Genomic DNA, 24,986 nt, shown 5'->3' on the forward strand with positions numbered 1-24,986 from the left:
AAATTATCAACAATACTCGCCATAACGAGTATATCAGCATTAGAATGCTTGTCATTTGAATTGAAAGGATCACTCAGTAAGAGAGCTTTTGATTATGGAACCTCAGATATAACAAATTATTTCAAAAATGATGATGATTCAAGTTCAAATAATGGGAAAGCTGTGGAATCACCGGTTCCTGAAGAACCAAAATTGAACCCATGTTCTGCAATTCATCCTTTAACAAATGGGTTTTTTGATCTCAGTGAATTAAGCTCCATTAATAAAGAGAATACAGTTGCCTTCAGTGCAAAAGGTTATGATTATAATAAAAATTTCACATTAAGCATATGTTCATCACCATTAAAACCAAATATTGATGTTAATAATAATTATAATGGTCATTTTGCCAAATATCATATAAACTCAAGTGAAGTTGGTGGGTTTTATACAGATGAAGCCGGCGATAAATTCAGTATTGGGAATTTCAACTCTACGCCAGTTTTTAGAGGTAAGAAATTAACATTGACATATAACAATGGTAGTTATTGTCCAAATGGAATTGATAAAAAATCAACAGTGCTATCATTCATCTGTGATAAAGAAATTTTAGCAAAAGCTAGTGTTTCATTTGTTGGTGTTTTACATGACTGTGATTATTTCTTCGAAGTGAGAACTGTTCATGCATGTCCTACAGCTCAAAAAGCTGATAATTTAGCATTGATCTGGATCTTTTTGTTTATGTGAGTACCACTTTCTCTCAAGATATTTGTTCTGTTACTAACTTTTGCTCTAGATTTTTGGCTGCCTTAATGGTTTATTGCAGCGGTGGATTTTTATACAAGAGAATTGTTTTAAACCGTCGTGGATGGAGACAAATACCCAATTATGGGCTAGGATCTAAAGTTTCATCAGCCCTTTCTGGAGGAGTAAGTACCTGATCATTTTTTATTCTTCAAATTAATATAAAATATTAATGCATTTTTTTATCAAAAGGATTGAAAATTAATATGTTTTTCTAGTGGAGAAGAAATTCATCAAGGGGAGCGATTAGTTTGAACTCAAGTGACAGGTTTGGCTTTATTGAAGACCAGAACAATCTGCTGGATTCACTTGATGTTGAGAGCGATTGAATCGCAATTGGCCAACATAACATGAGGGTTCATTGGCTGATGTTAACTGCTGTTTAGATCAAAGATAGAAAATCAGTTCAGTATATATCTATTGGCGTTTAATTGCAATTAATGTAGTAACAGACTACTTATTAATTCCGTGATAACTTCTAAATAATTATAGGTAAGGCGATATGCCGGCTAAATGAAATGACTTGATGCCTTTTTTAACACGTATAGGAACAAACCAGCTAAATGAAACAACCTACAACCTAGAGATCTTAGAAATTCATAATGATTCATTCACTGTATTATATCCTTGTCATGTTGTTGATGTCTTGAAATCTACTAACATTTCTCTTCGCTAATAGGGCATTCATGACTAAATCAGATCACGTGCCTCCATTTTTTCGCAAAGCCCTAATCTGTCTTCGCTGTCCACTTCCCGAAGGAATACAGGGTAATCCCTCTGGTGATTACTGCAATATTATATAAGGATGGTCAAGCAGGGCAACTGTCACCCGCTTTTGTCACCTGAAGAAATTTCCAATCAATTTTGGCGGTGGAAAAATTTTCTTGTGAACACATCGCAAATTACTGATAAAAATTTTTTTCAAATCTTTTTCTTCCTTCTTCTTCTTCTGTTTTAAGAAATTATCACTGTAATTAAGCAAAATGGTATGTGAATATGGATATAATAAGGGATTAGAAAGAGGTGCTTTGCAAAGAAGATGCTGTTGACATTGATCTTGATCATCAGCAATTGATTGCTATTCAATTGAACTTATAAAAGACAACAAAAAACAAACCTCACTTTAAATACCTATGACTACAAAAGAAAATAACTTGAATTGAAATTGAAATAATCAAACTTCTCAATCAATCAACTTATTTTTTGGTAGCTTTGACAGCAGCTTTGGTGACTTTACCAGCTTTGTCTGATTTTTCAACAGCTTTGATAACACCGACAGCAACAGTTTGTCTCATATCTCTGACAGCGAAACGACCTAATGGTGGGTAGTCAGTGAAAGCTTCAACTGATAATGGTTTTGATGGAACAAATTTAACAATAGCAGCATCACCTGATTTGATGAATTTTGGAGCTTCTTCTAATTTCTTACCAGTACGTCTGTCAATTTTTTCAATTAAAGTGTCAAATTTACAAGCAATGTGAGCAGTGTGACAATCTAAAACTGGAGAGTAACCAGCAGAGATTTGACCTGGATGGTTTAAGACAATAACTTGAGCATTGAATGATTCAGCAGCTTTTGGTGGATCGTTTTTAGAGTCACCACAGACGTTACCACGACGGATTTCTTTAACAGAAACATTCTTAACGTTGAAACCAACATTGTCACCTGGTAAACCTTCAGTCAATTGTTCATGATGCATTTCAACAGATTTGACTTCAGTGGTAACACCAGCTGGGGCAAATGTAACAACCATACCTGGTTTGATAACACCGGTTTCAACTCTACCGACTGGCACAGTACCAATACCACCAATCTTGTAAACATCTTGTAATGGTAAACGTAATGGTTTATCAGTTGGTCTTGATGGTGGATCAATAGCATCAATGGCTTCTAATAAAGTTTTACCTTTAGCTTCACCAGCTTTGGTTTCTTTTTTCCAACCTTTGTACCATGGACAGTTAGTTGATGGTTCAATCATGTTATCACCATTCCAACCTGAGATTGGAACGAATGGAACAGTTTTTGGGTTGTAACCAACTTTCTTGATAAAGTTTGAGGTTTCCTTGACAATTTCTTCGAAACGAGATTCATCCCATTTAACGGAATCCATCTTGTTGATAGCAACAATCAATTGTTTAACACCTAAGGTGTAAGCTAATAAAGCGTGTTCTCTGGTTTGACCATCTTTTGAGATACCAGCTTCGAATTCACCAATACCACCGGCAATAATTAAGATAGCACAATCAGCTTGGGAAGTACCAGTAATCATATTTTTGATGAAATCTCTGTGACCTGGAGCATCAATAACGGTAACATGGTATTTTGGAGTTTCGAATTTCCATAAAGCAATATCAATAGTGATACCTCTTTCACGTTCAGCTTTTAACTTATCTAAGACCCAAGCGTATTTGAAAGAACCTTTACCTAATTCAGCAGCTTCTTTTTCGAATTTTTCGATGGTACGTTTGTCAATACCACCACACTTGTAAATTAAATGACCAGTGGTGGTTGATTTACCAGAATCGACGTGACCAATAACGACAACGTTAACGTGAGATTTTTCTTTACCCTAATGATAGATGTTAGTAAGACTGTGCTTTGAATATATGGATCAAAAAAGTTGGTTAAATTCGAAAGAAAGCCGCCAACCATCAACCAGATCAAACAAGCAAAGAATAAATGAATTTCATGAATAAAAATGGTTATTGTAGTGTAAAGTTGTTGTAAAATGAGTAACTCATAAATTTTCTTATCTATCTATATCTGCGGGTAAATTTTAAGATTTTCGCGGGTTGTTTTTCAACAAAAATGGAATAATTTAAATCAGAGTGAAAGCCAACCACAAAATATTGAAAACAAAAGAACCTGATCAGATCGTTTGGGTTATTTAATTCAGTTTATTGCTATTAGAAAATCATAAAATCATAATTCTGCCTCAGTGGACATTAAACTAGAATCAGCTTTGTCTATCACTTTCCAAAGAAATAAACAGCAAAGAAATTCTTTAAAATTGGCTGCTCTTTTCATTCCGATTAACATAGATAAATCAAAAACAGAAGTATAATGTCATCAAAGAAGAAGACCCTTTTGAAAGTTATCATTTTAGGTGATTCAGGTGTTGGTAAAACATCTTTAATGCAACAATTTGTCAATGGTAAATTTTCCCATCAATACAAGGCCACCATTGGTGCAGATTTCCTAACAAAAGAGTTAACAATAGATGATAAGTCAGTCACAATGCAATTATGGGATACTGCTGGTCAAGAACGTTTCCAATCATTAGGTGTTGCTTTCTACAGGGGTGCTGATTGTTGTGTATTAGTTTATGATGTTACAAATCAGAAATCTTTTGAAAATATATCATTATGGAAAGATGAATTTTTAATTCAAGCTAATGTTAAAAACCCTGAAAATTTCCCATTTGTTATAATTGGTAATAAAGTTGATGTTGATGATTCTAAGAAAGTGATAAGCACTAAAAAAGCACAACAATTTGCTAATAACTTGGGTAATTTACCATTATTCCAAACAAGTGCTAAAGAAGCTGTTAATATTGACCAAGCATTTGATGTTATCGCTAGAAATGCATTACAACAAGAAGAAAACGATGAGTTCAATGATGAATTCAATGATGCTATCAATATTCAACTAGATAGTGAAAATAATAGTTGTGCATGTTGAAGTTCATTGTTGTTGTTGTTGCTGCTTTTTCTTTGGTTTTCAATTCTTTTTTTTTATAAAAACTCTCTACTTTACAACGATAGGTGTTTGATTATAGCAAGTTAATAGTTTTTTATGTCATGATTTCCACTCAGAAGTTGTTGTAGTTGTTGCAGGTGAAGTTTCAGTTGACGTGCCAGTTCACGTGTTTCGCGAATCCACCCAAAGCTCCTATAAAAAAGTTTTGAAAAAAGTCGAATTTTAAGCTGGTTTGCCATACAAAAAACCCACAACAAACCTCAATTTAGCTGTTTAGCTTCTATTACAAAAGTCCTTGATTTAGGTCATTGTTATTGAGTGGTACAGATCTACAAATCGATAGCAACTGAATACCCAAGTTTATCTTGTGAGAAATAGATCCAAGTTGTGCTTTGTTCAGAAACCTGCTGCTTCTTTTTCCACGGCTCGAGACAACCATTATAAGAAAAGAAAACAACAACAAATTGCATCCCACAAACCTGTCATTTGAATTTTAATATTCAGTAACCATTCATTCACAGTCTTTTTATCCTCCTTCACTACTAGTTCCAACCATTTCACTCCCTTTTTTTTTGCATGACCAAACAATGATCTCAAAACTATTATCACAACTATATGAAACAATAATCAATTAGAACAGAACCAAAGAAATCAAATACACACACCAAATAACACACAATACAACACATAAGAGAAAAGAAAAAAACTTACAAAATGGGTGAAAGCAAAATAAAAACACTTCCAGCTAATTTTGTACATTGTCCAAGAGATGATCTAATAATACTAATTGCTAGAATGCTTAATTCATTAATATCCATCAATGACAAGTTCAGTGATGATTCAAATCTGTCGTCAGCAAACCTAACAAGATTCCATTCAAGAACACCACCAGGCATTTCAGTTTATAGTTATCTTGCAAGATTGGCACGTTATTCATCGTTAGAAAATGCTGTTTTATTAACAGCTGTTTATTACATTGATCTACTATCCACGGTCTATACATCATTTACTTTAAATTCATTAACGGTGCATAGATTCTTATTAACTGCTACAACTGTGGGTTCCAAAGGGTTATGTGATTCATTTTGTACAAATAGTCATTATGCTAAAGTTGGAGGTATCCAAGCTAATGAACTGGATATATTAGAGAGAGAATTTTTAGCAAAAGTGAATTATAGAATACTTCCAAGGGATTTTAATATTGAGAACTGTGCAAATGATACTAATGTTGTTCGTGCATCTGAAAGAAAGAAATCTATAGATCAATTAGAGGATGGGATAAGGGTTGATCAAACATCACAACAGCAGGATCAGTTGAATAAAGCCAATAATAAAGAAAACTTTGATGATAAGAATGCCGGTTATAATGTACTGGATTTGTATTATAGGAAAATGATTGCCCTTGTGGGGAAAGAGGTTGGAGTTGATGATAAACAATTACCAGAAACTTTTGAATATAGAATCAAAATCAGTGATACAAAAAGCACAGATACTGGAGAAGAAGAAGATGATGATGATGAAGAAGTTGAACAATATGAAACCAAAAACTTGATAAAGACAGATCCGGACACACTACCAGATGAAATTTATTACAAGATGATTTCTAATTTGATGAATGCCTATAGGGAGCATATTTGGAGCATTAGAAGGAAGCAGCATCCTGGAGTTAAACAATGTAAAGAAAGTACTGGTAATGAATCACAAAAGGATAAAAACAGTAATAATAACAGCATAATACCTAAATCCCCAATGAAAAGACCAATTGACCATGATCCACTGGCTGTGCCCAAGGGGAAAAGGAGTAGCACAACTAACAGTTGATGGATATGTATATGAATATTACAACACAGAATTTTGCATTAGAATTTGGAACTTGTAGTTGTACTTATTACTTATTATAATGACTCAGCTTCGTTATCTAAATTACCTAATCACGGTAATCGAAGGCAGGCACCGGAGCACTACGAGTTTGACACTAATTATAAAACCGAGCTTTGGACACATAAAATGTGGCTAATGCAAGTTGAAAACGATATCTATGGCCTTCTGGGGGTCCTTTACATCCTACATATTGCCTTGACATTCAATTGATGATTTGTTATTGGAATCCCTGATCAAATGACTAATACTTCGAGACTCGAGATTTCACAAAACTTGAGCTGATGAAAAATTTTTTTGTGCTTGGGACAACTGGGCGAATTTTTGGTGAAGAGTCTGGAGAAATCGACTTCAGGAACAGCTGCATTTGACACCAAACACAAGGGATAATCACGAAATAAACCATCTATATATAAAATTCATATCCACATCTATCATATTCTCGGGTTTCATTTAATTCTGAGCATTTTTACACTTCCAAAATCACCATTTAATCCATTTCTCAAAATAGTCCTGCCACGCTTCTCCGTGTCATTAGCGACGTTGAGAGCGTTGGCGATGGTCTTTTTTTTTAATTCTCGCTTTTTACTCATCATCGCATCTCGACTTTTCAAAGAAACGTTTCAAATAACAAAACTATATAAGTTGGTGTATTCCATAAAGAAAGATATTAGATACATCTGTTCTCCACAAACAAGAAACACGTTCACATATACAAACAAGATGTCAGAAGTTGTAAGTATCTTGAATATTAATGAGCAATATGTCCTTTGAATGAGAATAGAATAGACACATGGTTTAAAATCATTTGATCAAGCTGTTAAGTCCTTTTCTTCTCATTAATGAGCACTTGCTCTGAAAAAAAAACTTTTCATATAATAATGTGATGTCCAGTTCAACTAACTAGAATGATACAGCCAGTTAAACCATCAATCACTCCAGCTCCAGAAGAAATGGAAGATTTAAATATTGTCGGTTACGACCCATTAATGTCACCAGCTCTTTTACAATCTGATGTCCCAGCCTCAAAATTCTCTTTACAAACTGCTGTCAAAGGTAGAAAAGAAGCTGCCAAAATTATACAACAACAAGATGACCGTTTATTAGTTATCGTTGGTCCTTGTTCTATTCACGATGCTGATGCCGCTTTAGATTATGCTCAAAGATTAAAGAAATTATCTGAAGAATTGAAGGATGAATTAGTTATCATCATGAGAGCTTATTTGGAAAAACCAAGAACCACTGTTGGTTGGAAAGGTTTGATTAATGATCCAGAATTAGATTCTTCATTCAATATAAATAAAGGTTTGAAAATTTCAAGAAAATTATTCTGTGATTTAACTAATCAAGGTATACCAATTGCTTCAGAAATGTTGGATACCATTTCTCCTCAATTTTTAACTGATTTAATCTCATTTGGTGCCATTGGTGCTAGAACTACTGAATCTCAACTTCATAGAGAATTGGCTTCAGGTTTATCATTCCCAATTGGTTTCAAAAACGGTACTGATGGTACTTTAGATGTTGCACTTGATGCTGTTCAAGCTGCTGCTGCTCCACATCATTTCATGGGTGTTACCAAACATGGTATTGCTGCCATCACTACTACAAGAGGTAATGAAAATTGTTTTGTTATCTTGAGAGGTGGTAAAAAAGGTACCAACTATGATGAACAATCAGTCCAAGAAGCTAAAGCCAAATTACCAGAAAAGGGTGTCTTGATGGTTGATTGTTCCCATGGTAATTCTAATAAAGATTACAGAAACCAACCAAAAGTTAGTTCAGAAGTTGCTAGACAAGTTTCTAAAGGTGAAGATAAATTGATTGGTGTTATGATTGAATCACATATCAACGAAGGTAAACAATCCATTCCAAAAGAAGGTAAAAAAGGCTTGAAATACGGTGTCAGTGTTACTGATGGTTGTGTAGGCTGGGAAACTACTGTTGATATGTTGAAAGAATTGGCAGACTCTGTCAAGGCTAGAAGAGCTTTAAAAAACTAAGAAATTTTTAAAAAAAAACACATCAAAATGAAGGGGAGTTTTAAAAAAGATTAAAATATAGAATTTTATATACATTGAGTCTATATAATCAACTTATTTTTGTAGTGTTTTCAGCTTTATTGTTGACAAAATTTTGTGTACTCATATTTTTTTTTTTTCGCGAACTCTGACTCAGTGAAAAATGGCCCATCAGTATAAAGATCTCCAGCATTTCAAACTTCAAAGTATTAGAGTTGAAGAACTTTTCCTCATTAAAAAATGCCTGAAATAGTTCATATCATTGACGTGGAAAGTGGGAACTTACGTTCCTTACAAAATGCCGTTGAATACCTAGGCTACGAAACAAAACTAATCAAAGATGCATCAGATCCAGAATTATCAAAAGCTACAAAATTATTCTTACCAGGTGTTGGAAGTTATGGTCATTTCGTAAGACAATTGAATGCAAAAGGTTTCGTCAAACCTGTCAAGGAATACATTGCTCAAGGGAAACCAATAATGGGTATTTGTATTGGATTACAAGCTCTATTTGATGGTTCTGAAGAAAGTCCTGATGATATTGGTTTAAACTATATCAATTTTAAACTATCAAAATTCGACCCAACTAATAAATCTGTCCCAGAGATTGGTTGGAATTCCGTGTCTGCTGTTGGTGATAACATGCTTTATGATATCAATCCAAACAATCGTTATTATTTCGTTCATTCATATGCTGCCATACTAAATGAAAAATTGAAAAAAGATCTATCATCAAATGGTTGGGAAATTGCAATAACCAAATATGGCGATGAAGAATTTGTTGCAGCTGTCGCTAAAGACAACATTTTCGCCACTCAGTTCCATCCTGAAAAATCTGGTTTAGCAGGTCTAAAAGTTATCAGAGCATTTTTGGAACAAAAGAAACATTCAACTTTACCAGAAATTACAGTGCCTAATGATTATTCAAACAATGGTTTAACAAGAAGAGTCATCGCATGTCTCGATGTTAGAACTAATGATAATGGAGATCTTGTCGTCACAAAAGGTGACCAATATGATGTTCGTGAAAAAGATGCACAAGGTGGTGATGTTAGAAATCTAGGTAAACCTGTTGAACTAGCTGAAAAATACTATAAACAAGGTGCAGATGAAGTTACATTCTTAAACATCACCTCTTTCAGAAACTCACCAATAGCTGATCAACCAATGTTGGAAGTTTTGAAATTAGCTGCAAAGACGATTTTCGTTCCATTAACAGTTGGTGGTGGTATTAAAGATGTTGTTGATCCAGATGGAACAAAAGTTCCAGCATTACAAGTCGCTGGATTATATTTCAGATCAGGTGCTGATAAAGTATCAATAGGTACAGATGCTGTTATTGCTGCAAAGAAATACTATGCAAATGGGGGCAAGGGTGATGGTACTTCGCCAATAGAAACGATTTCAAAAGCTTATGGTGTCCAAGCAGTTGTGATATCTGTTGATCCTAAAAGACAATATGTTAAATCACAAGCAGATACACAAAACACCACTTTTAAGACTAAATTTCCTGGTCCAAATGGTGAAGAATATGTTTGGTATCCAACAACTATTAAAGGTGGTCGTGAAACTACTGATTTGGGCGCATATGAATTGGTCCAAGCTTGTGAAGCATTAGGTGCTGGTGAAATTCTACTGAACTGTATTGATAAAGATGGTTCAAACTCAGGTTTTGACTTAGAATTGATTGATCATATTAAATCTGCTGTTTCAATTCCTGTTATTGCTTCAAGTGGAGCTGGTAAACCTGAACATTTCTCTGAAGTTTTCACAAAGACAAAAACTGATGCTGCTTTAGGTGCAGGTATGTTCCATAGAGACGAATTTACTGTTAAACAAGTTAAAGTTCACTTGAGAGAATCTGGTTTACAAGCTAGATTAGATGAAGAAACACTATAAACTAATTAATTAATAGAGGTCATAATATTATCACATTTTTTTATTATACACTTAATTTCTTTCTTTCTTTTTCATCAAACAAACAAACTTTTTTTCTTAGTTTTTAATCTATTCAGCATCTTCTAATTTATCTTCTCTTTTATCAGCTTCTTCTTCTGATAATTTAACACCACCAGTGACTGAGAATTGACCACCTGCACCAGCCAATAGAATATCATGATTTTGAGTTGCTGTGTTTTTAATTCTTGTTGGAGTTTCAACATCTTCACCAGCTGGGCCTAAACCAATAGCATAAGTTTCACCAAAACCCCAAGAATAAACAACGCCATCTTCAGAAATAGCTAAAGAATGATGAGAACCAACTGCAACAGTTCTGAATTTTGGAACACCAACTAATTTAGTTGGAACTGGAACTGATCTAGCATTACCATGAAGATCTCTAAATGTTGATTCTGGTAAATCTTTTTTAGCGATACCAACTTCAAACATATCAATTCTACCAAATGCATAAACGGAACCATCTTCTGATAAAGCTAATGAATGATGCTCACCAGCTGCAATTGAAACAATTTTTTTATCTGTTAAACCTTCAACTTCAGTTGGTGTAGCAATGACTGAACCGTCTTCTAAATCAGATGAGACACCACATTGACCATATTGATTCAAACCCCATGTTAGCACTTTACCATCTTTTGTTATAGCGAAACAATGGAATTCACCAGATGCAATGTAAATAACATCAGCAAGACCGAATTCTCTTGGTTCTAAAGTTCTTAATCTATTACGTTCCATAATTTTTCTACCCAATTGAAATTGTTGACCATTACCCCAAGCTAATACAACACCTTTGACATCTAAACCCAAGATGTGATCTTTACCTGATGCTAATTGAACAATATCTTTGAATTCATCAATTTTGAGAGGTGTTGACTGTTTTAATATATCGTGTTTGAAACCTAGTATACCTTCATTACATCTGAAAGTACCCCAAGCATAAACGTCACCATTTTCAAATAAAACAGCTGATAAATTATCAGTGGCTGCTAATTGAACGATTTTTAAATCTTTTGGTAAACCTTCAACTAAGCCAGGTGTTGATTCAGCTTCGTTTAAATCAGCATCATCGTCATCATCACTGTCAGCTTGATCCATATCTTTTAAGACTTCTTTGACTTTTGAAGTGTCTCTACCCAACACTGAACTATCATTACTACCCCATGACCAAACTTGATTCTTATGATCAAGAGCAAGTGTATGCATACCACCAACGGCAAAATCAACAATCCCTTTATCTTGTAAATAAGGATTCAATCTTGGTCTCTTAACTTCTTTGGTTTTAGCATCTGGACCTAAACCTAATTCACACATAGATCCACTACCAAAGACGAAGATATCTAGTTTTGTAGTTTTTTGTTTTGGGATCTCATTGATTTTTGGTAAGTTTTTGAAAGAGTTGAAAGATCTACCAGTATGTTTGACTCTTTTGGTAGCTCTTCCATTCTCTTGGTCCAATGAACGTTTTCTGTCTAGTTTAGCCATTTTTTTATAACAATGATTGAATAAAAGAGAGCTTCAATTCCTTGCGAAATAAAGAGAAATGAATTTGAAATCAATTAATGTTTTTGTTTATTAAAAAAAATCCTCGAAGATCGGGATCTGGTAGTGCCACTCTAAAAAATTATGTAATTTTGCCGCCGCCATCGAATGGCAGAAATGGTACGCACCATATTATATCACGTGATTGAATCTTCAAATCAATCATCATTATTCTAAAATTGTACACTCTAAACCATAGAAAGTAAAGGACTTTGCTGATGGACCTTATGCTCTGAACTTCATGATTATAGTTATGGAATTGGGACATATCCACGATAGGAACATCAAACGAATAAGCTCTTTCAGCCCCAAAACCTGGAAAAGAACCGCAAAAAAAAGGTAAAGGATTAAATAGTTTGATAGATGTTCACCATATATAAGATACATCTTCTCACCAAAGACTTCAGCAGCTGATTTATAGGTCAGGCCAAATGGGAACTCTTGGAAAATTGAGCTTGGGTGTAATAAATAATCAAATGGATGGCTTAAAAACATTTTGAAAAAGAAGAACACAGGAACTCTATACCAGAAAGCAATACAAGTTTCAAAGAAGAGCTTAAACCAGACTTTGAGAATTGAATATAATTGATGCTCATCATTCTTCAACTCCAGCTTTTCAAGTTGTGGATCTGAATGTTTTTGTGTATGGTCAACTACCATAGGTTCAATAAGCTGTTCCACTGCAGGTAAAGTGATGAAATGGTCTTGAAATCTAACCTTTTTGGGCACCATATTAGGATAATCCTTTTTAGATACATTTTTATCTGGGTCTGATGTCTTTTCAGCACGGTTTGTTGATTTCAATGCTTTACCGCTATGACCTTTCAAAGACTTTGATTGCAGAGGATCCAGAACAACTTTTGTCAGTAAAGCCTTGGAGAAATATAACAGCTTTTTGTGTTCTTTTTCCAGTCTCCTATGTAGTCTTTTTAATACCTTTCTGGCTCTTTTGGAAAGTGTCTTTAAAGGCTTAAAGGTCTCTTTACTCTGCTTATCAACTGGCTTCAGCTTCAGTTCTAATAAACCTTCTGCTGTCAGCTTGGCCTTCCGCTTGCTTCTATTGAAACGACTTTTCAGACGCTGTATCCAGATCATTCAAGGCTGGCTCATTTGCTTCAGGAATGTGAGTTGAATAAGGTGCTGAAGCCAGTTTCTATTCCTCTTATACAAGTAGAGCTGTTAAGTGCAGATGCCGTGTCAATAAAATCGCCTTTGTTACCCTTACCGATGAGGTTCTGAAAAAAAAATTTTATCAAAATGCATAATAAGCTAGAATCTAGATCATTTTGACACCAAAAAGACTGGATCAAGGATATCTTAAAAGGCATTCGAAAATGGGAAAAGCTGCTCCTTCAAGACAAAAACCACGTCATGACCCGTTGTATAAGGAATTAACCACCCAAGGGGGTAACTTGAGAACAAAAGCTAGAGGTGCTAAAAAAGTTGAAAGAGATGAAGAAGCTGCTGAGGATTATATTGATAGTACAAGTTCAAGAAAGATTTTGCAATTAGCCAAAGAACAACAAGATGAAGTTGAAAAGGAAGAAAATAGAGAGTTAAAAGCTCAAAACAATTTCTCCTTTGGATCAAGATATATAGAGCAAGATGATGAAGAAGAAGAGGAAGATGAAGAAAATTATGAAAACATCTCTGACTTTGGTTCAGATGTCGAATATGATGAATTTGAAGTCGAAGAAGAAGTTGACGAAAGAGATGCTGCGTTATTTGAAATGTTTTTGAATAAACAAGGTAGAAGTGCAGAAACTCAAGCTTTTAACTTGGGTGATAAAATTATGGCCACTCTTAAAGCCAAAGAACAAGAACATGAAGAAGAAGAACAAGAAAAAACCATTGAAAGACCAAAAGATGCTGTTTTGTTACCACCAAAAGTCATCGCTGCATATACACAAGTTGGACAAATTCTATCGACTTGGACACATGGTAAATTGCCAAAATTATTCAAAGTTATTCCATCATTGAACAACTGGCAAGATGTGTTGTATGTTACAAATCCACCAGAATGGACACCTCATGTTGTTTATGAAGCTACTAAATTATTTGTTTCTAATTTACAATCCAAACAAGCTGAAAGATTTGTTGAAGATGTCTTATTAGAGAGATTTAGATCAGATATTAAAGAAAGTGAAACACATTCATTAAATTACCATATTTACAGAGCTTTGAAAAAATCATTATATAAACCAGGTGCCTTCTTCAAAGGGTTTTTATTCCCATTGGTTGAAACTGGTTGTAGTGTTAGGGAAGCTACTATTGCTGGTTCTGTCTTGTCAAAAGTTTCAATTCCACCATTACATTCATCAGTGGCTTTGAATTATTTATTAAACATGGATTTCTCACCACCAACAACTGTTTTCATTAGAATATTGATAGAGAAAAAATATGCCTTACCTTATCAAATCATTGATAACTGTGTTTTTTACTTTATGAAATTTAGACTAATAACAGATACTTCAATGATGGATGAAGCTGAAGAAAGAGATGCTAAGAAGCAACCACTATTACCTGTTGTGTGGCATAAAGCCTTTTTAGCGTTTGCTCAAAGATATAAAAATGATATAACAGATGATCAAAGAGATTTCTTATTGGAAACTGTTCGTCAAAGAAATCATAAAGATATCAGTCCTGAAATTAGAAGGGAGCTATTGGCTGGTACTGCTCGTCAAGATCCATCTGCTGAAAAGGAAGAAGTTATGACTGATGTCTTTTAATTGGGATGGGCTGGTTTTTTTAATACTTGTATAATAAAATTCTGCATATATGGGGTATAACTTACTATACAGATGTAGTAAACACTATCATTAATTAACTATATACATTATATAACACGTCATTATCATAATACAACAAAACATCAACATGACTCATAACTTATGCGTACAAAAAGAGTAGAAAAAATATACTCTTCGCCTTGTAAATCATAAAGGGGGATCTGTCTATAACCTTGATTCAAATTGTTTAACTTGCAACAATAAACAGCAAACGGTGTATCACCTGTCTTTACTAACAATCTTATGAAATTCAATTCATTGCGATCTTTGATTTTGGCCTCAAATCTGGTATTCCATATTGGATTGAACCCATTAGATGTGATTGATTTTGTGGGATAGCAGCCACTTGATGATGTCACTTCTGCTTCCGTATCCAAATCTGTAATTTTCAAGCTACTCACCAACGTTGGATCAATCAGCTCAAAAACAACATATGGATTCAAGCTTTCATCACTTCTCAACTCAGTAGGTCTTGGTAATAATTGACCAGACAATACATCAATGGAAAAATTGATGAAATTATCACCAGGTCTCAAAAGTTTGAATTTTAGATTTTGATTAGTGTTTCGAAATCTTGTAGGTTTCAAAACGTATCCGCTCTTTGCACCAAAGTTGAACATGGCTTCATTCAATTGTTGTCCTAAGTCATAAGTTTGCCAGTTTGTAGCAACCATTTGAGCTCCAAGATCCCAAAACTTGATTGGATTGAAATTAGTAGAATTATATCTCATACCTGATGGATACACTCTCATTAAATATTTTCTATTGTGTTTTTGAATCAAATATTTCTTATCATCATCTTTTGCCATAGAATTGATTGTATTTTCATTGAAGGAAAAAATATGGTTCATCGTTTTCGATTCAGGTAAGGAAAAATTTGTAAATTTTAATCCCAAGGCATAAACCCCCAATGCACTTAGCTCTGGAATCACCTTGTAATGCTTTTTCTTCTTCTTCTTTGCTGGTTTTTGTTTCTTCTCTAATTCTTCACCACTTATATCTTCATAAGCTGAACTAGATGTGACAGAACTACTAGTAGATGCACTTTCAGAATTGTCATCAATCATTGACCTTTTAACTTTCACCAACACTCTATGTTTCAATTCCATTGGACTTGGTAGAAAAAACGTATTTGTCATTAGAGGTTCTGTCACCAACATTTCACCAAAGGTTGAACGTAATAATTCTAATATCTTCAACTGATAATCAGCCTTACAATGGACTTCTAATGATAAAAACAACGGAAAGGGGGTGATTATGAATGCATACTTCTTTATAGTCTCCAATACATCAGCCAATGCAATTGATGAAGTAAATGTATGACCGTGAGACACTATTGGACCTTTATCGCCATCCCAAATATCGATCTCAATGGAACGACAACCACGTTGAAGCGCTTTGGTGTATCCTTCGATCGAAGATGATCCACCAACTTGACGTCCTAGTAAATATGTGTTGTGAGAGGATGAGATATAATATTCATTCAATGGTCTTGTGAAGTCTTCTGAAATTTGTTTTGTTGGTGACAGATACGATGAAGTAAGGTAGTTTGTGAAATCATCAATCTTCAAATAATCACTGTCATGCGAAAGCTTCTGGAAAAGTCTTTTGATAAATTGTTCAGAATCATCTTGCAATTGTGTACGCTTGACAAAATTTAAGAATTGGTTTGATGTCATTACTTCTTTGTTTTTTGTAATTTTGTTGAAAATCTCTAAAACTTCAGGTCTCAATTTCAATTTCTTTACGAATTTTTGAAATTCTTCAAAATTGAGAGCACCTTTCTTATCAATATCATGTTCATGGAATAAATTGTAAAGATGGCTTTCATCACAGTTGATATGTAACCTCTTTGTTAACTTGACAACATCTTCAAATGATAGCAAATGTTTCTCATTCTTATCTTTAGAGACATAATTTTTCCAATGAATATTTGCAAAATTTTCACCAGGTATTGATAAATGTCTCATCAATTCTCTTCTTCTGGAAACTAATTTTGTCAATGTTGAAACAAACAATTCTAAATCTTTAGCGCTTGGTGCAAGAACATGTAAAGCTTTCAACTTATTTGTGGTGTGATCAGTATAAATCACAGTGGCCCATCTATCAGTAAACTCCTTTGAAACTTTATACTCTTCTCTGTAATTTCTAGCATCTTCACCAATTCTGATCTGTTTGATGTTGTCAAGACTCATTCTTGCGGTGGTTTTATTCTTATTCCAAACAACAGTGGCATGATCCAAGTCAATTGTGAATACTCTTTGAACTTTCTTCTTGTGTGTGATTTTCAATAATGGTAATCCTGTAATGAAAACTTCAGGAATCTTGGGGCTTTCTAAAACAATTTCATTTGTATTATCAGCAGTTTCAAGAATCAGCTCATCCAAGTTAAGATCTTCATCACTGCTGTTAAAATTAGGAAAATTCGAAGGAGATTTCACAATGTCATCAAAATTTTTAGTCAATGGGCCATCTGTTGGTTCTGATTTGGGGTCTGAATACAGTCCCAATTTTATGTTTGTTTTTTTAATAAATGATTTAATGACACCATCACTTGATGAGCTTGTACCTGCAACTTTGGAATTAAGAACTTTCTTCACTGGTTGTAAAACTGGTGATAATGAGGCAGATAACTTGTTCGTTAGTGGAACAATATCAATTGGAACTTCTTGTGACACGGAATTACTCCGTAGCATAGAGTAATGGTTTGCTAATGAGCTAGAGCTTGATCTCTCTAATTGATTACTGAACACGCTTTCGTCTGAGCCGGTCTTGACATCAAGAGTTGAAGTGGGAGGTGTCGTTGTTTTGGCCTGCGACATTGAGTTGTGAATATTTAGAGGTGTATCTTCTTCTTCTGCTTTCGCTGATTGGATTTTAGTTGAGACACCTTCTTCAAACACTTTACCATTTGAAATCTCTACCGCCTAATGATTCACCTTTATGAGCTTTTTCCTGAGTTTATGAGATCAAATCAGGTTTGCCATTCACAGAAAAAAATGTGTCTTTAAATTTTTTTGAAATTTGTATGGAGCTCGTTGACACGTTTCAGAATGGCAGCCAGACCTATTTTCAGTTTTGAGCTTCACACTTTGCATCTACAAAACAACAATCAACAACGTCAACAACACACACCAGAAAGCTATACTAATATCTAATGTCAACACCAGGGTCACCAGTGATACCCCAGGGCGGATTTGCTCACCACACAAGAACACCATCCACAACTTCATCCTTAAGTGAGCACCAAATATCTTACAAAAAGCCGGTAAAGATCAAGAATGAATTGAATGAAAAGAGAAGAAAGGCATTGAAAGAATACTACAAGTTGAAGAAGCAAGAAAAAGAATTGAAAGAGTCACAGGGCCCTAAAGAAAGAAAAGATAGTGTACATGATATTGATTCTGATGGTGAAGTTACAGAAGGACACCCTGTAAAAGAGATTGATTTCTTGAACTCTGATTTCAAGGATCTTGTGAAGGATACAAATACTTTAACATCAAGTATAAACTTGATAAATTCATCTATAAAGAACATCATTTACAACAACTATTATGAGTTGATCAAATTGAATGAATTTTTAAAAGATTTGAATGAATTGGATTTATCTAAATTGATCATACAAGATGAAGATAATAAGACAAACAAAAAGGATGCATTGAATTTACTAAACGACACCATGGATAATGCTAGTGTAAAATCTATAAAACTGGATGGAGGTGATGGGTTTACAAAGTTAAAATCATTAATGAGTGAGATTGAAGAACTAGATAAAAAGGAGATCAAGAGTAACACAGAGTTATCCAACAATAAAGTTGCTGAAAACATAACGTCATACTTGAAGATAGAGAAAAAAGAAGATATCAGTGAAGCAAAGGACGAAATTAAATCAAATATGGAGAAATTGATAGCACAAGTTAAAGGGCAAGAAGACAAAGAAACGCTACTTCGTCAATTGGAAGAGATACAGAAAAAATTATAATTGGATTCTTATTAATATACATTAGTTCTCTAATCTCTTTTCAAGTCAAAGTATTCTGTTCTAACACCATCTTTTGTCACAATCAATATTTCTAAACCATCACCAACATGGATATGTCTTTCTGTAGCAGAACTGAAAGCATCTCTCACCAATTGAATGACTTCTTCTAGTTTCAAGTACTTCAACTCCTTCTTCTTTGTACCATGTGAGTCTGGTTCATATTGATTTTTGAAATTAACTTGGTTATCCAAGAAAGGCATAATTAAACTTGCAGCTGCACCACCTGCTCTACACTGTTCTCTTTCATATGAACCAACAGGGTCAAAAGAATAAACAGCACCTTTACCTTCTTCATCTAAACCAGCAACAATTGTGTGGACATAGTATGGAAAGAATCTTTTACCATATAACATGTGTTGTATAAATCTAGCAGCAGAACTTAGAGAGAATTTCTTATTGTTGTTGAAATGATACCATTTGATATGATTTTTGAATCTACTCACCAATGCATTCCCATCAGCAGAAAATCCATTGGCAGATATCACAATACTATCACCTGCATCAAACACTTTTGGTTCATAACGAGAATTAATGGAATAACCTACTGTATGTCTTGTATCACCAGCTAAAACTGCGAAATCTTCACCAGCGATCCCCAAAATAGTACCACCATTGTCTGAGTATGGGTTGAATCTGTGTTCAATTGGGGTAGCATGGGCCTCCGTAGAGTAGCCTGAGTTCACTGTCATTGCGCTCATTTTGACTAGTTGATTTTGTAGATTGGTTCTGATGATGTTGACTACTGGTTATTGCCACTAGCTGATTCTTCAACTGGCTTCAAATCGATCCCAGAACTGTTCGCGAATTGATTTTGTAGAACGAGTTCGCGGTGTAGCGAACGGAGGGTCACTTTCGCGAATAATTTATACTTATATTTACAAAGTGCAACAACACCTGTATACTGCGCAGAGATCATATCATTGTATCAGCTAAGAATATATTGGACACCACTGAAGCTAGGGACTGGATAATGGTGTGTGATGCTGCTTCAATAGCTGCTTGTGGCTGACTGGAGAAATGGTTTGCTGCTAAATTGCTGATACTTGGTTGCGTTGGTGATTAGTGTGTGTTGTTGTTTTTGTACCACCATCCTTTTTGTGAAATAGGAATTGAGAAAACTACATAAATGTGCTGTTTTTACCGATGGATTCGTCAATTTGTTTATTTCAACCTCTTCAAAGACTAGAAGGAAATTAGCTAAAATCCCCCCATCATCTCATCTTATTTGCCATTTGCAACTATGATCAAGCCCATCAACAAAGATGTCTGATTCACATTACCAAACAGCTCATCATGTTCAAACTCATTCACCCAACTTCAATCATTCTCAACTTCAAAATACCAACAATATTAAAGACAATAGTATCAGTAATCATCATCACCAACAACCTGAAGAAAACATTTCATATTCACCAAAGATCAGAGATGTTGCTAATTTAAACAACAACACCATCACCTTTTTAGCCAAGCCAAATTCAAATGCTTCGGATTCATCAAATCTGATCAAAATAGGTAAATGTTTCGTTACTGATGCTGGTGCTAGAAAGGTTCTAACTAAATCAATTGATTCTGATGTTGAAAAGCTAGCAAGATCCAACGTTCAAACTTTACAAACATTACCAACTCCATTTTTGTTTTTGTTTTTGTTATTCAGTACATATGGTTCACCAACATCAATGCCAGATTTTAGATCAAATAAAATTTATCACGGCCTATTTTGTTATTGGTTCCATAGAATTTTAATTGGTGATAATCTGTTTCCTTTAAAGATAGGTTTTGGTTTAGACCACTGGTACATTGTCTTTATCAGACCTTTCTGTTACTACTGGGAATCATTCCCGGTAGTATAGAACCTTGCTGTTTTTAACATATTGGCTTTGGAATTTAAAATTTTAATAGCAAGTTTTTGAATGGTTGTATTATGTTTGCAAAGCTTGATGTTCCATCGGTATTTTTGTTCCACCTATTGACCTTTGACAACAATGATGCTTTATCCGGCCAGGAAAAGATATCAATTAGCGATCATTGCAAACCAGATAGGATGAGAAATTTTTCAATATAAATTTTGTCCGCAAGTGCTGTATTCTAGTAGTCTATTCCTTCTCTTTATATAGTAATTTTGAATCCAATGTTTTTTCTGTCGAGATGATTTTACACCATCTCATCACGAGTTGATTTTCTATTCTGCGCAACGAGACTACTTAAAATATTTCACTGAAGTAACTCTTGAGGATAATACTTGTACGGGACTAACTTCAACTCGAAGTACTCTCTGGCCGTTGGACCCATGAGATAAAACTTTCAAGTCTCTATTGGTTCCACGAGTAACAATTCCTGTGCTGTATCTGCTACGTAACATGAGCAGCTTCAAGGAAAAAATGAAAGTATTGAAATGATTTCGGCAAAACATAATATCTTTTTGGATTTAACTGACAAGATTATATCTGAGATTCCATGGCCATCTTGATAGGTTTTGTTGGTTTAAGCGTCAAATATTCACCTATCCACACTTTTCGGCTTTATCAACGAATGCGTCAAAAAATCACTAAAACCACAATTAACACAATCCTTAATCTTCGAGAATGAAAATAAGCTAGGAAAATCTAGAAGAACACTTAAAACCATACCATTGACTCTAGCAGACAATGTCACTTCAATTGCTAGATGAGAAGTCCTCATCAACACCAACAACCCACAAGAAGCAAGTGATTGTTGCTATCTTAACATTCATTTCCTTAGCAATATTATTCAGCTCCAATTCCTACATTGCACCATTATTCACCCCTTCAAGCCCAGTAGAATCAACAATAAGACTGTGTCCATCGGGTAAGACTCTTCGCCCTTCCAGTTTCTATAAAGATAACTCTTCAGTGGAGTATATCATTCATGATCCAGAATTCCGTAAAGAATCAATAAAGAAACTATCAGGAGCTGTCAAAATTCCAACTATCACTTTTGATTATTATCAAGATCCATTTGTTAACCCAGAGCAATGGAATAACTTTACGCATTTCCATTGGTTTTTAGAATCGCAATTCCCATTGGTTTATCAATCCTTGAAAGTGTCAAAGCCAAATATTTACAATTTAGTTTTCGAATGGGAAGGTACAGATTCTTCATTAAAACCTTTATTATTGACTGCTCATCAAGATGTTGTTCCAGTTGAAGAGGAAACTATTTCAAAATGGGAGCATGATCCTTTCGAAGGTTATTCAGATGGTGAAACGTTATGGGGTAGAGGTTCATCGGATTGTAAAACTATGTTGATTGGTGAATTGCAGGCAATTGAAAGATTAATCAAAGATGGGTTTACTCCAAAAAGAACAGTGATTTTGGCTTTTGGCTTTGATGAAGAGATTGGTGGTCAGTTTGGTGCTGCCCATATTGCAAAACAATTGACTGAAACCTATGGTGATGATTCATTATTCGCCTTGGTGGATGAAGGTGGTAGTGCAATATCTTTGTTTGATGATGTTGCAGTGTCGTTGCCCTCAATTGGTGAGAAGGGTGCACTAAGCTTACAAATTACACTAACTACGCCAGGTGGACACTCTTCTGTTCCTCCAGATCATACAAATATTGGTATTGTTGCTCAATTGATTAACGATATAGAAGATACACCATTTGAATCAGTTTTAACACCAATTAATCCAACTTTAAATTTCTTGCAGTGTGTTGCTAAATATACTAATGAGTTTGATGAAGGTTTGAAAAATAACGTCTTCAAAGCTGCTTATGACAAGGCTGCCAATTCAAAAGTTATTGAATACCTTTCAAGTATCAGGGGTTACAAGTACTTTGTCAGAACTACACAAGCTGTTGATATCATTGATGGTGGTGTCAAATCAAATGCATTACCAGAGTACACCAATTTGGTGATTAATCATCGTATCAGTGTTGAATCTTCAATTGAAGAAACTATTGATAAGATTATTGGGAATCTAGAGACAATTGCAAATAAGTTTGATTTGGGTATTTATCACGATCAAGAGGAAATACTTCCAGCAACTAAAAATGGACATTTCAATGTATCAGGCTCAGGTTTATCACCATCACCAGTGTCTCCACTAAATAACACAAGCTGGGACGTCTTCTCTGGCTCTATCAAGCACATTATTGAAGATTACATCTATCCAAACTTGAGTAAACCAGCTGTTGTTGCAGGTAATTTAGGTACTGGTAACACTGATACTAGTAAGTATTGGAATTTGACCGAGAATATCTATAGATATAGATTGAGTACCTTGAATGGTATTTTAGAAGGTGGTACCCATAGTGTTAATGAACACACTACAATTGATAATCATTTGTCGTTGATTGCGTTTACTTATGAGTACATCAAGAACGTTGATGAAGCAAAAGATGAATAATTTGTTGTATAATTTAACAAGAGTATCTAAAGTTTTTGTTTTCAAAATCCGTCAAATCCAAAAATTCACTATTTTCAGGTGCAATGTAGTAGTTTGGATCTTTTTTAAACTTCTTATCTCTTTTTTTGTTTTCGTAAATGTTCACCAACAATAATAAAAACAAATCAACTGTTGCAACAACTAAGCATGCAGCCATAGTAACTCTTGCTGGTTGATACAGAGGTGCATCTTTAGCTCTGAATGTTTGAGGTCCTATCACATTTCCAACACAGTAAGAAACAAGAAACGCAGCACTCACTGTCAATTTCTTTGTATGACCAGCTGCATCTGAAGCGATTGAGGCCAAGATTGTGACAATACCAATAGCAAAAAATGGAATAATATAATAGCCACCTAGTTGAACTTTTGGTGAGTCTGAAAAGGCCAAAAGACACAGACCGATCAAAGTAATTGCACAACAGGAAACACCGATTAGAACTCTCTTCCCACTTCTTGTTGCGATAAACCCAGTTATAATACCCGATGCGATTTGGATAGCACCTTGAGGTAATCCCATTAACAATGCTTTTTCTTTAGAATAGCCTAGAGTTCGATTTAAAAGAATGGATGAGAATGAGCCCAGACCTCCATTTGGGATTTGTGCAGTTAGCCCCCATGCAATATATATCCAAGTTCTAATATCTTTGAATGCTTCAATGGCTTGATACTTTTTGAACTTCTTGGTACCAAATCCCTGTTGATTAGTTTTAATTCTTTGCACCTGATATAATTTTTCCTCCTCTGTTAGAAACCAAGCTTTTGAAGGATTTTCAGGAACATAGAAATAGAATAAAACACCAAATACAACAGTTAATAATCCTGTTACAATAAACAAAACTCTCCATGATTCAATACCTAATGAGTCAGCATGATGTAACAAACCATAGCCAATAGCACCACCTAGGATACTACCGGCACCATTACAGCTAAACCAATAAGCAATTCTAGCAAACTGTTCTTCCTTTTTATACCATTGGGAACTCAAAATAACAAACCCAGGAGTAATACTGGATTCAAAAAGTCCCAGAAACACTCTAGCGGTGATGATTTGTGCACTGTTATGTGCTCCTGCATGGGCACATAAAACAATCCCCCAAATGATTATACAGGCACTCAAGGTTTTAACAAATGGCAAACGTTGTAATGATTGTGATATAGGAAACTCTGCAACTAAATAAGCCAAGTAAAAACCAGTAACTAGCCATGAAAACTCATCTCCCACCAATCCCAAGTCCTTTTGAATACCCATAACACCAGCAAACCCATTAGTAACCTTATCCATAAATTGTAAAGTGTAAATTGACCACATAATAGGTTGGATATAAAAATCAATTTTCCTCAATAGTTTCTTATTGATCTCATCTGTGATCTCTAAGTCTTGAGCCAGTAGGGCAATTTCAAAAGCAGCATCAACTTCGCTTTTTTGAGAGACTGGTAACGATTGGACCTCGATAGTTTCAGTAGCCTTTTCTTTAAATTCAGTCATTTTAGTCAATTTGAAGGGAGGTTATAATAATTCGACCTCTTTTTCCACAAAAAAAGCGGCATCGTGATATATTTATAAATGATTCGTTAAAAGTTCCAAGCTTTAGGGATCAGTGGTATCTCAGCATTAGGGTATGATGATCTGTGATCTGTCATGCAATTTCAGAAGTTGGTTATTGATAAGAAATTTCTGTGATATCTTTGATTTCTAAACGTGTCTGTTCGTAGACACATAGGAGCAGCAGGCAGCAGGTGTCAAGTACGCTGTCATTGAGAGCATTCAAGTCTTGAATTTGGTAAACAACTGTATCCTTGTGTAGCTCTTTTTGACTTGACAAATTCAGCGCTAGTATCTTCACCTTCATTGAACCACGTCGCTGATAA

The 24,986-nt window shown here is 34.7% G+C and overlaps 15 protein-coding genes across 15 annotated transcripts; 9 read left to right on the plus strand and 6 right to left on the minus strand.

Moving 5' to 3' along the window:
- Nucleotides 1–180: 180 nt before the first annotated feature.
- Nucleotides 181–830, plus strand: MRL1 (Mrl1p; the record flags this gene model as incomplete). The annotated part of the gene is made up of 2 exons (XM_019180644.1): nucleotides 181–722; nucleotides 776–830. Coding segments are annotated over 2 exons (597 nt in total), but the record flags the coding sequence as incomplete, so codon positions are not given.
- A 1,149-nt stretch (nucleotides 831–1,979) lies between these two features.
- TEF1 (translation elongation factor EF-1 alpha) lies at nucleotides 1,980–3,811 on the minus strand (the record flags this gene model as incomplete). The annotated part of the gene is made up of 2 exons (XM_019183376.1): nucleotides 1,980–3,353; nucleotides 3,758–3,811. The coding sequence occupies 2 exons, from the start codon at nucleotides 3,809–3,811 to the stop codon at nucleotides 1,980–1,982; spliced, it is 1,428 nt and encodes a 475-aa protein (XP_019039089.1).
- A 36-nt stretch (nucleotides 3,812–3,847) lies between these two features.
- Nucleotides 3,848–4,465, plus strand: YPT7 (Rab family GTPase YPT7; the record flags this gene model as incomplete). Its single annotated transcript, XM_019181756.1, has 1 exon — nucleotides 3,848–4,465. One exon carries the CDS (start codon nucleotides 3,848–3,850, stop codon nucleotides 4,463–4,465), a length of 618 nt encoding a protein of 205 aa, XP_019039090.1.
- A 763-nt stretch (nucleotides 4,466–5,228) lies between these two features.
- PHO80 (Pho80p) lies at nucleotides 5,229–6,591 on the plus strand. Its single transcript, XM_019186328.1, has one exon. The coding sequence runs from the start codon at nucleotides 5,279–5,281 to the stop codon at nucleotides 6,302–6,304; it is 1,026 nt and encodes a 341-aa protein (XP_019039091.1). The 5' UTR covers nucleotides 5,229–5,278; the 3' UTR covers nucleotides 6,305–6,591.
- Nucleotides 6,592–7,084: 493 nt separating this feature from the next.
- ARO4 (3-deoxy-7-phosphoheptulonate synthase ARO4) lies at nucleotides 7,085–8,364 on the plus strand (the record flags this gene model as incomplete). Its single annotated transcript, XM_019184119.1, has 2 exons — nucleotides 7,085–7,096; nucleotides 7,279–8,364. The coding sequence occupies 2 exons, from the start codon at nucleotides 7,085–7,087 to the stop codon at nucleotides 8,362–8,364; spliced, it is 1,098 nt and encodes a 365-aa protein (XP_019039092.1).
- Nucleotides 8,365–8,393: 29 nt separating this feature from the next.
- On the plus strand, nucleotides 8,394–10,344 carry HIS7 (imidazoleglycerol-phosphate synthase). The gene has a single exon (XM_019182567.1). The coding sequence runs from the start codon at nucleotides 8,623–8,625 to the stop codon at nucleotides 10,279–10,281; it is 1,659 nt and encodes a 552-aa protein (XP_019039093.1). The 5' UTR covers nucleotides 8,394–8,622; the 3' UTR covers nucleotides 10,282–10,344.
- Nucleotides 10,345–11,498, minus strand: SRM1 (Ran guanyl-nucleotide exchange factor). Its single transcript, XM_019180289.1, has one exon. It carries the CDS (start codon nucleotides 11,431–11,433, stop codon nucleotides 10,390–10,392), a length of 1,044 nt encoding a protein of 347 aa, XP_019039094.1. The 5' UTR covers nucleotides 11,434–11,498; the 3' UTR covers nucleotides 10,345–10,389.
- A 604-nt stretch (nucleotides 11,499–12,102) lies between these two features.
- Nucleotides 12,103–12,972, minus strand: WICANDRAFT_78519 (uncharacterized protein; the record flags this gene model as incomplete). Its single annotated transcript, XM_019184738.1, has 1 exon — nucleotides 12,103–12,972. The coding sequence occupies one exon, from the start codon at nucleotides 12,970–12,972 to the stop codon at nucleotides 12,103–12,105; it is 870 nt and encodes a 289-aa protein (XP_019039095.1).
- Nucleotides 12,973–13,238: 266 nt separating this feature from the next.
- On the plus strand, nucleotides 13,239–14,606 carry ENP1 (snoRNA-binding rRNA-processing protein ENP1; the record flags this gene model as incomplete). The annotated part of the gene is made up of 1 exon (XM_019180880.2): nucleotides 13,239–14,606. A coding segment is annotated over one exon (1,368 nt), but the record flags the coding sequence as incomplete, so codon positions are not given.
- A 61-nt stretch (nucleotides 14,607–14,667) lies between these two features.
- Nucleotides 14,668–17,614, minus strand: PLC1 (phosphatidylinositol phospholipase C). The gene is made up of 2 exons (XM_019186329.1): nucleotides 15,781–17,614; nucleotides 14,668–15,756 (listed from the first exon to the last, which is right to left on the minus strand). The coding sequence occupies exons 1-2, from the start codon at nucleotides 17,486–17,488 to the stop codon at nucleotides 14,750–14,752; spliced, it is 2,715 nt and encodes a 904-aa protein (XP_019039097.1). The 5' UTR covers nucleotides 17,489–17,614; the 3' UTR covers nucleotides 14,668–14,749.
- A 209-nt stretch (nucleotides 17,615–17,823) lies between these two features.
- Nucleotides 17,824–18,648, plus strand: VPS51 (Vps51p; the record flags this gene model as incomplete). The annotated part of the gene is made up of 1 exon (XM_019183377.1): nucleotides 17,824–18,648. The coding sequence occupies one exon, from the start codon at nucleotides 17,824–17,826 to the stop codon at nucleotides 18,646–18,648; it is 825 nt and encodes a 274-aa protein (XP_019039098.1).
- Nucleotides 18,649–18,677: 29 nt separating this feature from the next.
- Nucleotides 18,678–19,406, minus strand: PRE7 (proteasome core particle subunit beta 6; the record flags this gene model as incomplete). Its single annotated transcript, XM_019184739.1, has 1 exon — nucleotides 18,678–19,406. One exon carries the CDS (start codon nucleotides 19,404–19,406, stop codon nucleotides 18,678–18,680), a length of 729 nt encoding a protein of 242 aa, XP_019039099.1.
- A 564-nt stretch (nucleotides 19,407–19,970) lies between these two features.
- Nucleotides 19,971–20,558, plus strand: WICANDRAFT_78524 (uncharacterized protein; the record flags this gene model as incomplete). Its single annotated transcript, XM_019184740.1, has 1 exon — nucleotides 19,971–20,558. One exon carries the CDS (start codon nucleotides 19,971–19,973, stop codon nucleotides 20,556–20,558), a length of 588 nt encoding a protein of 195 aa, XP_019039100.1.
- Nucleotides 20,559–21,353: 795 nt separating this feature from the next.
- On the plus strand, nucleotides 21,354–23,078 carry WICANDRAFT_78525 (M20 family metallopeptidase; the record flags this gene model as incomplete). Its single annotated transcript, XM_019184741.1, has 1 exon — nucleotides 21,354–23,078. One exon carries the CDS (start codon nucleotides 21,354–21,356, stop codon nucleotides 23,076–23,078), a length of 1,725 nt encoding a protein of 574 aa, XP_019039101.1.
- Nucleotides 23,079–23,091: 13 nt separating this feature from the next.
- On the minus strand, nucleotides 23,092–24,603 carry WICANDRAFT_83917 (allantoate permease family MFS transporter; the record flags this gene model as incomplete). The annotated part of the gene is made up of 1 exon (XM_019185617.1): nucleotides 23,092–24,603. The coding sequence occupies one exon, from the start codon at nucleotides 24,601–24,603 to the stop codon at nucleotides 23,092–23,094; it is 1,512 nt and encodes a 503-aa protein (XP_019039102.1).
- Between the last annotated feature and the right edge of the window lie 383 nt (nucleotides 24,604–24,986).

Source organism: Wickerhamomyces anomalus (genome assembly GCF_001661255.1).
Source record: "Wickerhamomyces anomalus NRRL Y-366-8 unplaced genomic scaffold WICANscaffold_3, whole genome shotgun sequence".
Taxonomy (NCBI): domain Eukaryota; kingdom Fungi; phylum Ascomycota; class Saccharomycetes; order Phaffomycetales; family Wickerhamomycetaceae; genus Hansenula; species Hansenula anomala.